The 13,864-nt window shown below is 36.3% G+C and overlaps 1 protein-coding gene across 2 annotated transcripts in view; it reads left to right on the top strand.

Moving 5' to 3' along the window:
- The first annotated feature begins 754 nt into the window (after positions 1-754).
- zeb2a (zinc finger E-box binding homeobox 2a) overlaps positions 755-13,864 on the top strand; it is a 67,723-nt gene continuing 54,613 nt past the window's right edge. For both annotated transcript variants that reach the window (XM_079619873.1, XM_079619870.1), the window contains exons 1-4: positions 755-817; positions 996-1,026; positions 1,694-1,834; positions 2,418-2,572. In XM_079619873.1, coding sequence (XP_079475999.1) covers positions 2,508-2,572 — 65 coding nt within the window. In that variant the 5' untranslated portion in view covers positions 755-817; positions 996-1,026; positions 1,694-1,834; positions 2,418-2,507. The remainder of the gene's footprint in view (positions 818-995; positions 1,027-1,693; positions 1,835-2,417; positions 2,573-13,864) is intronic.

Here is a 13,864-nt window from a genome sequence, read left to right as displayed (position 1 = left end):
ATGGCTCTGTCCCAATCTAAACACATTTTGTCATAACTGAAAGCCTCTACCTTTTCTGCAGATACATGGTGTAGCGTTTCCAAACTGCGGCTGAACGCTCTGTCAACATTGTCTGTTATAACAAGAGACTACGGTGGGAGGTTAGGGAGCTGTGTACTCAGGCAGGGCTCGGTTTCCCCCTCACTAAAGGCTCTGGCCGTGAGTGATGAGTACCCAGTCAGACATACCAGACGCTTCATCTTTGATTTGTTGTCCCAGCAACCTGGCACCTCCAAGCCAACACACCAGACTCCTTTTTTTGATCCCCTCCGCCAACAAAAACCATAATCATTTGACAAGCTGCTGTTCCCAACATTCCCCAAACCCTGCCATTATACACCCTCTCTTCCATGCCAGCTATCGGAAATCTAGAGATTTCCATTTTTACTTCTTCTTTTGGAGAAATGAAACAAGTTCCCAAAGAATTCAGCCATAGAAATGTAAAGAAACCAAATTATTTGGAATAGGTGTAATTGCATGCACTAAAAAAGCAAAATGATCACCATGCCCGTCAAATCAGATTAACATGTCCATCAATATTGAAAACCTGTGTAATTTTATATATCAGATTGTAAATAATAATGAGAGCGAGTAAGTATGTATGTGTATGTATGTATGTATGTATTTAAATTGATTTATTTTAAGCCATTGTGACATATTGACAAAGTGCTGCTGGGTAAGTGTTATATTTAAAAAAATTAACCAGTTCCCTTTTTTCAGAACAAAGAAATTACAGAGAATGCTGACAGTAAAGTTTCAATGTCACATAAGTCATAAGGTAGGTTTAAAGGAGTACAATGCATTTACAAAATCTCTTCTCTTTTTAGCAATTTCTTATTTTTATAAACCCCAAATAAGCCAAATTAACTTGAAACTGTCTGAAGTCGATTTGTTTCATGTGTTTAAAGTATTTTTAACAGTCAACTTTTTTTTTTGCTTCACTCTACTTTCTTTAGCCTGGAGGCCTAATATTTTCTCATATCAGAGGTAAGTCAGTTGCACTTTTTAGTAGCACATCAGCAGTGTGAACTCACACATTTATATATGTCATAAACTTAGCATAGGCTACCCTTTCAGTCAAACAGGAAATTAAGTGACAATGAAAAAGATCTTCACAGGATAAAATCCAAGAACAACAAGAGGCTGAAAACACAACCCTGATATAACGCCATAAGACCAACTTAGATTTCTAGACAAACAATTTGAGTGACGAGATCCAGTGTGCCGCTCTCTAAAAGAGTTGCACAGCCAATTTTTAGCATAACTATTGTTCAACAAAAGTGTTTAGTCATAATGGGTGTGCATCCCGAAACGCAGTGTCACATTTTATAACAATACCTTTCATTTGCATATTACTCACTCGCCTGTTTTTTGTGTTTATTGCCCATTGTGTTGGCGTCCAAACTGAGGCTTGTGTTATTAGAGAAGATATTGTGTATCATTAAAAACCTGTAACCTAGGGCATTCCATCATTCAGACATGTAGCATTATGCCAATATTCTACGCTTCTAAATCTCACACAAGCTATAGATGTCTATGGCGCCACGTCACGGAGTGAAATTTCATTACTGTAATGAAACGAGCTGGGTCAACAGAAGACGACTCCCGCTTCAATATGAGCATTACTATTTTTTTGGTTTTTGAAATTGGCCAGGCAGTTCCAGACACAAACACATTTGTAGCTGGGCCCGATGACAGAAGTAGCTGTGGCTTCCAGCTGTGTGTTAACACAATAGCCTTAACACTTTGGCCGGATTCTGGATGGGTCCCTGGAGAACAGCTCTGCTTTTTAAAGGTAAGTAATATGTATCCAGAAAATCAGCCATAAAGGGGTCCCTTTTCCCTCCCACTAAAGCCTCCCTTGCCGTTGTGAGTTGCGGCACTAGTTTACTTTGGCTCGTTCTGTGGGGTTTACAGTTAAAATGGAACACCTGACCCAGGACGACTGGAAATGTGAATCTAGTTTGGGCCAGGAACACTGATATCATGGGATATTTAACAGTTGTTTAGAGGTTGTGTAAAGGTTGTGGATTAGCTGTGCTTGTAGCAGCTCATACCAAATGATCATTCCATTGTAAATGTACAATGTGTCCAGTGAAGAGGTGTACTTTTAACTATAAAAGTGTGAGGAAATTCTGGACCTGGTGTGGTCTTTACGATTCCTTACTCGTGCAAATTTTGCAGTAAAGGCAAGATTATTATAATAAATAACTGACACCAAACTGTATATATATATATATATATATATATATTAGTTTGATGTATATTACTTGTGATTTCTATATTTCTTCTGATACATTTTAAATATGTGAGCTACAGGAGCAGTGTGTCCGTGTCCCAGGTTTCACAAAGAGGAATTCTGTTTGTATCTGTTCTAGAAAACAACTGAGGAACACGGCAGAGGACAAGAGACATTTGAAGGGCTACAGTATGTTAAGTGGTGATAGGGAGGCGGAGCTTCCAGGAAGATGGACATAAACCAAAGCCGTGCTGACAGCATTAACTTGACCTGCCTCAGCATCCTAGTCTTAAGGTTTGTTCTAAGCTGAAATAAAACATAACACACATACAAGAAGAAATGCACTATACTACAAAAATGTCCACTGAGCAAACATCTTGGCTGTAAGGTTGAAAATTGCTGCTAAACACTTACTTTTTATCTTTTTTTTTTTTTTGCACTTAAATCCTGAAGACTTCTTTTTCCTTTGAGAGCTGAAATAAACCCAGAATACTTTGCTGCGAGTGCTCTCACTCCAAGCCAACATCTCTAAATGCTACATTTTTGTGGTTGCACTGAAAAACCACAATTTATAAAAATTAGTTGAATTATGGAATGTTGAGTATTTGTCAACTTAAGTAAATCTCAGACTGCCAATGACCAAAGTTCAGACCTGAAGCAAGTGTAGTTACTTAATTAGCACAGTTAATTTGTATCTTAAGGTCAACTCCATACTAAAGTGTTTTTGGCCATTTAATAAAAGCATTTTTGTGTCAGGAACAGTAACTTATAGACTTAACTATTTGAGTCTGTTCATCACACAAAGCTATCTCATGGTTTCAGAAGACTAGTGTTTTATGTTGCTTTTTAAAGCTTTGTTTTTTTAAGCACATGGATATATATATATATATATATATATATATATATATATATATATATATTTAGCAACCATGTGTTTATTATATATATATATATATATATAATGATATTATTTGTCATTTGTTTCCAATATTTATAATAATAATATTATTACTCAGCAATGAATTCATTGATCAAAGTGAGAGTAATGAAATGTATCATCAAAAAATAAAATAAAAAAAAATGCTGTTTTGACTGTACATTAAATAATCCTAAAAAATGCATTACAATTTCTAGAGAAATATTAAACTGCACAATTGTGTAGTAATAGTTAAATCATTGTTATGCATTGATAACAATAAGAAATGTTTAATGAGCACCAAATCAGCATGATTTCTGAAGGATCATGTGACTCTGAAGACTGGAGTAATGATGCTGAAAATTCTGATTTTAGCCATCACAGGAATACATTACATTTTAAAATATATATTTAAACAGAAAACCGTTATTTTAAATTGTTATAATATTTCACAGTATTATGGTTTTTACTGTATTTTTATCAAATATATGCAGCCTTGGTGAGCACAAGAGACTTCTTTCAAAAACATTTACATTTTTAAATGGTAGTAATGACATTTAGTTATGTTTGTGGATGAGTGATGAGTTGTCCTCTAGAAATACAGTATGTATTCCAAAGTCCATTGAAAATTTGGGAAGAATAAAGCAACTTCATTAACAAGCAACCAGGGAAGAGTTCAAAGTGAATTATACAAAAATGCTATACTGCAATCGCTGTTTTCAGTAAGCATGAAGGGAAATCGGATAATCACAGATGAAAGACAGGAAGACTATAAATATATTGCCTATGAATCCAACCAACATATTAACTTCACACATACTAATTTGAGTTGCTCTTGAGTTGTTCATGGCAGTGTAGCATTTTTTTAAAGAATATTTAGGAGCATTGCAGTAAACTGAACATTATTATCACTTCTAACTTCTTCCCATGGTGCTCTGAGCCAGCGGCTGTGGCTCTGGTCAGTTTCAAGTGCTTAACTACATTCTATCTTTCCTCTTCCCTCTCGCTCTCCCTCACTCCCTTCAGCAGTCCCTGATAACGTGACATCCTGTTTAACTCGGTCAAACTCCTCTCCGACAGACTAACCTGATGTTGTGATAGAAATAGTGTCTTATTCTTCTGTCTGCCCGACAGCACTGTGAAACGCTCATTCATTCCCATTTCGTCCTCCTACACACTCCCTCGCTTATCATCTCTGCTGCTAAATCTACCTGACAGGCCCCTCACAGGTACACCTAATCCTCTCTGTGGCCTCTCTCGCTCTCTCTCGCTGTCTTTCTCTCTCTCTCGCTGTCTCTGTCTTTCTGCGTCTGTAGTGCTTCACACAACAGCGGGTGGGATCAAACATCCATCCTCTCCTTGTTGGTGCAGTCGGTGTGCTTTACAAAAGAGCTGACATTTCATCAAGGCAGTATCTTTTTCTTTTTCTGTCTTTTCTGTTGAGTTGTTTTTCTAATCGTTATGACAGGACTTTTTTTTACCACTCTTAGATATATTTACAGTTAATACATGAACATGACAACTGAATAAACAGATAAAGGGCCCGATGTACCGTATTTGCCGTGGTGAATGGATAGTAAAAAAAAAAAAAAACGAGACCAGTTACATTCTCTGTTTTAAAGCCTGAATGTGTCAAAAGATTCCTTAAGAAGGAATAGAGGCACATGTCAACATAAAACTTAACGTGGAAAATAAGTCACAGACACAAAGCATAAACTGTTTTTTTAAACATGGTTAGTATCTTACAGTACATTTTGCTATTCATTATAATGCGATTCTATTGAAGAAAATAAATCACATTAGCAAGACATCATTGCAGCTTTGCACAAGTAGGGAGGAGTGGAGTCAGCTGTGTCACTTATTGTTTTAGATATACTCTGTAAACCAATAAGAAGACATCCTGAAATAATGATCTATCAACCAAAATTAGAATAAGGCATCTATAACATTAGAAACATTACTATTAAAAATAGTGATCTAGGGCCCAATTTGCCATACATTAGCTGTATCAAGTTAAGGGGCAAGTTTAATTATTTAATTTTGTTTTAACCCTTTATGGTACGGAGTTGCCATGTGGCAACAGTTAATTTCTTCCTTGTTATTCAATAAATACAATATATTGCAGTATGGGAATTAAAAGGGCAGGCCTTAAGGTAGCCAATGATATGCTGTTTTTAATGACATTTGGATGTCCCTCCAAAACTCTTTCCAACTGTCACCCTAACACGGAAGACACCTGTTGAAGTGATCCAGAAATTAGTTTATTAACCTCATTTCTAAACATCTCTTATCAAGGAGGATTTTTTGCAGCTTTGATAAGTAAATTAGATATTTTTATTCACAGATCAACTTTGTCTAACATAGTTTTACTGTAAATTGAGAAAATATCAATGTTTTCATATGGCAACGCTGTACCACTATGGCAAAATAGGCATGTTGCCATACAGTGGAATTGCAGTAATGTATTTCCCCACTGGGATTTTTTATAGATCAACAATATGATTGCAATTATTTATTTGAAGTGTTTATAGTTGTATTTATGTATAAAAAACTAAATTCTTTTCTGAAAATGAATACAGCAATATTTTACGGAAAGGGCAATAGGAAGAGTGCAGAGTTAGCTCTTCCATGTGATGAGAGTGAGGATGAGTTAGCCAAATGTTTGGGAATGAGGTACTTATCTTTCTTACTTACTTACTTACTTGCTTAGGGATCTACTTATTTTTGGTTTGCAGGGGATCTACTTATTTTTGGTTTGCATGAGTTCCAACTAAGTATATCAATCTATCAATTTCTAAAAGAAATGTGCATTAAAATAGAAAAGAAAATCTTAACTTTTTTGACCATTTTCTAATGGGTAGGCTACAGCATTGCCATATAGCAACGTTTCCCTACCCCCACAAAAATATTTTTTTATTTGTATGATTGAAGCTATTTCATGAAATAAAATCTTATTTAAAAACATTTCATGATTAGAACATAATGCATTCCATAGAGGGTTAAACTACTTACATTTAAAATAAAAAATAAAATATGAAAATAAATGCACTCTTATTTTGAAAAATACATATTAACCCATTTAATTAAAAATGTCTTACATAACTGGGCTGATATAGGCTATATCACATTTTTCAGTATACATTATCCCACCGATCACAATTGTGACCGAACATAAAACACAATTTTTCACACACTTTTCTATAAAAATTTCAGAAATAATTATTGATTATTTCAAGGGGCAACTAATGACACCTCATTTGGATATTTTCATGTCTGGGAAAAATTAGGTATCAAACAGGTTAAAGGTTAAATATTTAGAAAACTTTATTGGGAAACATTTTCAATGTTTTGCATTTTATTATTACGGTAATTATATTTGTATATATCTTTTTTAAGTTAGTGTTTTATTTTGATTGTTTTTATTTTCTTCTAACATTTTTATTTAATTATTACCTTTTTATACATTTATGAACCCCTCCGAAAAACCATAGCGTAATGTACTTCATGTTGTTGAGGATGAATAAATTAATAATAATTCAATACGGTACAAGATTATTCAATTCAAAATCAATATTATAATCAAGTTACGTCAAAAGTAATCAAAAAAAGGAGTCTGATTATATAAATTTTTATCATATAATATGTATTCAGTAATGGACAACAGTTTTTAAGTAATCTACCCAGCACTGATTGTTACTGTATTAAGCAACATATTACCCAAAATCAACCATTTTAGGAAAAATACAAGCTTAGTTTAATAAATGATGTAGTCCTTAGCCAAATATGGTTTTACATGTTTACTTTTACAGTTTACCAACATGTAATATATATTTAGACCTGGATAAATTTGCTCTGACAAACTTAGAAAATTTGCTTTAAAATGCAAAAATGTGGTAAAAAGAGCAGCTGCATATGGTGGGTCCTTTCTAAATGTGTAGTAATGAGGCAAATATTCTGCACAGCTTGCTAGATTAAATGAGGTGACACATCTTACCCAACAAGACAACTTATCAATTTCTTGCTTTTTATCAGAATACTTTTTTTAGTGTGTGTTTCAGCCTTTGTAGATCAGTAGAGAAGACTTTGTGTAAGAAACATCAGTTTAGCCTAGTGAACTCTGTTCCAGAACCCTTTGTTGGACTATCATAGCTGAACGCACTTCCGCTGTGAACAGGCCACCGATAATGAGCCTCATATCTCGCCTTATTCACCACACGCACAACACAAGTGAAGTGTTGACAGTGAATGTACATTTAAAAAAAAGAAGTTCAAACACTTTTTTTCACACAAACACACAGAGAGAGGGTATGATGGGGAGAAGGTAACCACGTACATCACACACTTGGAGTGTAGCGGGGGAGGTGATGACGGCCGTGACAGCCGTGTGTACAGTAATCAGAGGCTGGTCACTTCCTGCAGACTTCCCTCTTCAGCCCGCCAGGCTTCACCTCGCTGCTTCCACCAGAAGATTAGTTCTGCTGTTTCCTGAGCACCGATTAAGGGTCCAACACAGGGCTAAAGCTCACTGAGGTTGTACATTTCTTATAGGGTCATATATGGGCACATGTGGCACAGAAAGAAGGAAAGGAAGGAGTATTAAAATGAGGGGGTGAAATGTTGAGCCACCTTTGAATTGCTTGTTTACTTTCGGATGCATTTCGGCATAAATAATAGGTCTTTATGGACCAAAAAGTTTAGCTGGTTTACACTAATGTCCACTAATAACCTTGTATCACTGAAATAGCACATTCCAGTGTTGTATTATGAATTGTGGTATAACTTCTTCTATCTTATAAGAAGCATTTGTGATCATATACTAGCACTCAGTGGCCTTGAAGGGCTGGTTCAACCAAAAATCTTAATTTTGTCATCATTTACTGACCCTCATGTTGTTCCAAGCCTGCATGACTTTTCTGTTGCATAGAAGATATTTTGAAAGATGGGGTCCATAAAACAACACTGGACCCCATTGACTTTCATTGTACTGACAAATAAAAATAAAAAAACACTGAGACATTCTTCACAATATCTTCTTTTGTTGTGAGTAAATGTTCATGCGCTCTAGCCCTTTAAGCAAAAACAACTAAATCCTGAAGATAATCAAGCTGTGTGCTTGTATCAATATATCAATCACAGGTGCTCACGGTCTCAGTGGTCCTTGGAAATATGTGAACCTTATAAATATATGTTCGGAAGGACAAATGGCTTTCCACACTCTTTTAGTACATCTGGAGAGTGCAGATTTCCTGTATCATTCTTCTCTCGAGCTTAGGGACACTGTGCATCAATGCTGTCCACACACACGCTCACGCTCCAAACCTACAGTTCCTATCCTTTGTCAGACTTGTCAAGACACTTGAGTATCCGGCCTTCTTTATCGGCAAACCTGAGGGCAGCTATGACAGGCCTGAGGAAACACCAGAGACCAGCTCAAGAGTAAATTTAGCCCTGACCTGACAGCCTGTCTCTTTGTCTGCCTGACAGGAGCTCGACACATCACTCTGGGCACCATTGATTACAATTCTGAGCTCATTGTGGCTTCTTTGTCACTTGAAGTGATATTACTTGAATATTTCCTCTCTCAACCGTCTTTACCTCTGTCCTTTAACTGACAACAACATGAGCTACACTTCATTAGCTCAGGTTTAGCAGTCACGCCAGAGGGAAATTTGTTGTCTGTTTTGTAATAATTTGCTAGTTCGTCTTAAAAGAGAAATTGCTTTCAAATATGAATGTGAAATGAATGGTGATTTCTCAGCCTATTCATAATGGGTTCCCCTGAGGTTGGCAACAAGTTACTGTAACTTTTATTTATATAAACTTTTCAAAGATGGTTCAGAGTGCAAATTGAGAATCATCGTCTTTTTTCACTTTTGCAATGAACACTAGAGTTATGTTATGTGGTGTCACATTGCAAAATATGAAAGTAAAAGTAATGTACAGTATTGTCTTGTGTTTCAGTATAAATGTGAAAAGTTGATTTTATGAACTCAATTCATTTCAGTTAAAATCAGTAACTATTTTAATTACTAGCTCAGTGTTCAGCAACATAATGAAGGTAACCATTGGTAAAGCGAGTGATAAGCACAAGAAAAGAAATTAAGACAAAATGTATAATTTTTTTTAAAATATATTTTGTTTCAGTAATTTTAATTATCCCCTCACCATGTATCTTATTATTTTAGGATTTGCACATTTATTAACAAGAACAATTCAAAAGTAAACTAGTCGTCATAAAAGGTTGCATACCCCACCCAAGCTCATGGACATTTCCAAGAAAGTTATAGATTTTAGCCATATCAGCAACTGCACATTTTCCAGTAAGAGGTTTCATTACCTTTTCCACATTATCATGACCTTTGAAGCACACTTCAGCACTTTAGTTCATTTACCTCTGTTCAAGAACAGGTCACATATTTCATCTACGTATGCTGTTTTGCACAATTGTGTTTTTTTTTCTTTGGCTTATTATACTTTCCCCCGTTAGTTTAGTTTATTTATCATATTAACTTTCAATAAAATGCTATTTTATTAAAAAAAAATTGTAACAATCTAAAACTTTTACTTCCATAATGCACCAATGCTATAGGCTATGTGATGTATAGTATACTGTACAACTTTGCAGACTGTTGGTTTGCTCTTGCAAACGCAAAGACATCTGCTGTCTTTGTCAAGCGGTTTGCGCACACAAAAAGTATTCTAGTCGCTTCATAATATTACGGTTAAACCAATGTAGTCACATGGACTATTTTAATGATGTTTTTACTACCTTTCTGGGCCTTGAAAGTTGCAATGACGTTTCAATGGAGGGACAGAAAGCTCTCAGATTTCATCAAAAATATCTTCATTTGTGTTCCGAAGATGAACGAATGTCTTACGGGTTTGGAACGACATGAGGGTGAGTAATTAATGATAGAATTTTCATTTTTAGGTGAACTAACCCTTTAAAATACTTTATAATGCATTATAAAGGCTTTAAAGGCCCACTGAAGTGCCTTGAAACATGCAGCATTATTCAATGTGTTGTTGTAATTTCCAGTGAAACAGGAAGACAGGGCGGGACACATCGGACAGCCCGTCCCTTTAAAAAAAAATACTTTATAGGCTTGTTCGACTTCATGCAGCGATGCGCACACCGATCAGTGGCTGACTTGAAGGAGTGCATGCCGGTTAGAAAATAGGCTTGTTTGAGATGCGCCTCGCCTGAAATGCATGCGAGAGGAGGCGGCTGCAGTGAGGGGAGGAGTGAAAAAAGCGCAGGCAAGACAGACAGTTATCTCTTCTCGTAGTGGATCAGACATCAAAGGTGGATATCGCGGGATTCATAAATGCGCCGTGTTGATGATAAACTGGATGTATAGACTTACAGGAATATTCACACATAATTTATACATAAAAACATGATTTCAGAGTTTTAAAATCAAACATTTTAAAAGAGAACAATACATCATGGTTGTTTAAACCAATCAGCAAGTCTTTCCCATCGTGCTTTTGATCAAAGGGAAAGCAGGCGGAGGAGAGCAAATTCTTCAAAAAGAACACAAAGAATGGCCTTCTCAGCTGCCATAGTTGCAACTCTTCATCAGAACAGGGTGTTCAAAGCACCACCGTTTCCGTTTGAAAAACAGGCTTGTTCGACTTCATGCAGCTCTGCGCAGACCGATCGGCGGCTGACTTGAAGCAGTGCATGCCGGTTAGAAATTTTGTCTGACTTGATATAGCGCCGATGCCACGTGACTGTGACGTATGTCATAAAAGTACCCCGAGAGCGATTCGAGAGTAGACGGAGAACTCCGGCTGCACAAGCTCTGATGACGACACAGCTGTTCCACGATTGGCCGGATTCACCGCATGACAACGATCACGTGTGTTTCGTGTTTATTCTCACACCTTTAGTTTAACTTCCACTAAAGCTCACAAATCAGTTTTTTATAACATTAAACACTCTTTTCATGTAGTCGCGATGTTGTATTGTGTCATGTTTATCAAAATTAAACTCATTAAAAAACGTTGAATCCACTTCATTGATTGTAGCTATAGGCTTATGTTGAACTTTATTCTTGTTCAAACAGACGCTGTATGAATCAGTACAAGTATTAAATTAAATTGTCTCTGAAACATCTGTTGGCCCCACAGTGGCAGCTGGCACACCTAAAAATGGATGCAGAATAATTTTTTTATAGTCTCAATAAAAAAATGTTTTACTAAACTTTGGCTATTGTTGTTTATTGTAAAATCAACCCTTTCACGCGTAAGTTACAAATATTTTAACTGACCCCTTGTTTCCATGGCGAAGCGTCATGATTGTCACGTGACACAACGCCTATTGTTTTATTTTTTTCCTTTTTTATTAAAAATATTCACAAACTTGCTTACCATGTCAATTATCTGATATTCCGATTCTTCGTTTAAAAACCTTTATAAATTATATTGATCTAGCCTATAACAAGATGAGCGCTGCAGTTCAGAGAGTCCTGTCAGCCGGATTTACAGCACCTGACTTCCCCAGTTTCTCCCAAAATACATGAAAGTAAGTGGCTGTTGAACTGGGAGAAGAGTAGAGTAAACTTTATAGTTCCGCTATGTGTGTCTGATATATGAATAAAACACGTCGGCAAATTACATTTGAATAGATTGTTTTTGCTGCTTCCATAGACGTGTATTTTACAAACTACAAATGTATTATTTTACTAGTAGTTATGTGTATTTAAATGTCTGAAACATAAAATAAAGATTATGTGGTTGAAAACACTGCATATTAGTTAGCCTATATGACAAGTGCTGAGCGCCTCCGTCTCTGGCTCTGCGCCAGCCAACGCGCGAAAATGCAGTTTGAATCTGGCAGTTCTGTGACGTCACTGAACATTCTGAATCATACTCTCAGGGGCACAGAAATAAGAATACAATATATGTTGCCATGACGCTCAAGATGTAATGTATAGTTAAATTTTATATAGTTTTATGGTTATGTGGGCCATGGTTATATGGTTATGGTTAATGATTTTGCACAGTAATCTGACAATAAATGTGGCCCACCCAGATTTTCAAAGTCTCTTTTCTGGCTACGCTACTGATTTGAAACGTGTGTATTTGTCAAATATTGCATTTATTTCACTTCAGCTGTGGTAAAGTATGCAAATACCACGTGAGCGGTCGCGGGAACCAAAGCGTCTGACTTCACGTCTCCGTTGCACACAAAACTTGCAGCTCCTCCCCGCCTGCACGCGGCAACTCTCGCCGATCGGTACATCCATCCGCAGCCGATGTCGAACACAACACAACTAACAATTTGCAAAACAAATTCGGTTGTCTGATGTTGTCTGATGACAACACATCTGTTTCATGGTCGTATTCACAGCATGACAATGATCACGTGTGTTTCTGTTTATTCTCACACCAGTTCCACTAAGCTCACAAATCAGTTTTTTATAACAGTAAAATCTCTTTTCATGTAGGCTAGTCATGTTATATTGTGTCATGTTTATCACTGAAAATCTGTGTATTTGACAAATATTGCATTTATTTCACTTCAGCGTTGGTAAAGGATGCAAAAACAGAGCAAGAGTCACTGGAAGCACGGGAAGCAGAAAGTGTCCGACTTCAAGTCTCCGTTTTCAGCTCCTTCCGCCTGCACGTAGCAACTCTCCGATCCGACCGTTTGAATCCGATCGGTTACATCCGCGGCAGCCGATGTCGAGCACCTTGTATCACACAGATCGGCCAGAACCATTTAACTCGGTATGCCCCAGTTTCCTCCAAATCTCTTACCGTTTCTCTATCGCTTTAAAATAGCCTAGGCCTAGCTAGCAGTTTGTGCTAAATTCAAACGAGTCCGATACGTTGAAACGTGGTTGTGTGATCATTGCGGCGGTTCACGTGACTGACACTAATGAACCAGACTTCATGCCCCAATGGAAAACATATTTACACTGTCTGAATCGTTGCCTACCCTATATATATATATATATTAGTAGGCTAATAGTGCACTATGTCATTCACCATGTAGAAAATAGTAAGTGTGTGACCAAGTGACTGAATTTAGCCGCAGCTTCAGCATCAATAATGTAGGGGGCAGGACGAGAAGCTGAAGTGTTGAGTTATTCATCATGATTCATACTGGCAGAAGTGAGAGACTGTACGTTTAGGACATTTTGAATCTTCTAAACTTTGTCATTGTTTTTGAGCACACTAGCTTGTAGATAACAGTAGCCTAAGGCCAATATATTAATTTATGCTAAAAGTCAAGGCAAGGCAAGTAAAGTGTTACTTTAATTAAGCCTTTGAATTAATTGATTTATTTTCAGGAAAATGTGGCAGATCTACACTTATTTTGTGAATACATCCCCGAATTCCCATTGTTAATAAATTCCTGCCATCAGAACTAAAGGTCAGTAAAGCACATCAGTTGAGTTTCAAAATTAAAATCATATTCAGCATACATGAATTACAATTATTTGATTCCAAGCGAAAAAGTATTTGTGTATTGAATATTTTATAATACACACACACATTAGTTATATATAGTATACAGTGTGTGCCTAACATTAAGCATATTCTGATCATATTTTTTTTTCAAGCACATTTTACCAATTCCAAACCACATCAATCTTAATAACTACTATTATATTTTTTTGTATTTAATAATTTATAAGTGATTTAATTGTTAAGGA

The sequence above is a fragment of the Phoxinus phoxinus genome, assembly GCF_949152265.1.
Source record: "Phoxinus phoxinus genome assembly, chromosome: 7".
NCBI lineage: Eukaryota > Metazoa > Chordata > Actinopteri > Cypriniformes > Leuciscidae > Phoxinus > Phoxinus phoxinus.
The sequence above is the reverse complement of the archived record's forward strand: the minus strand, read 5'-3'. Positions and strand labels throughout refer to the sequence as shown.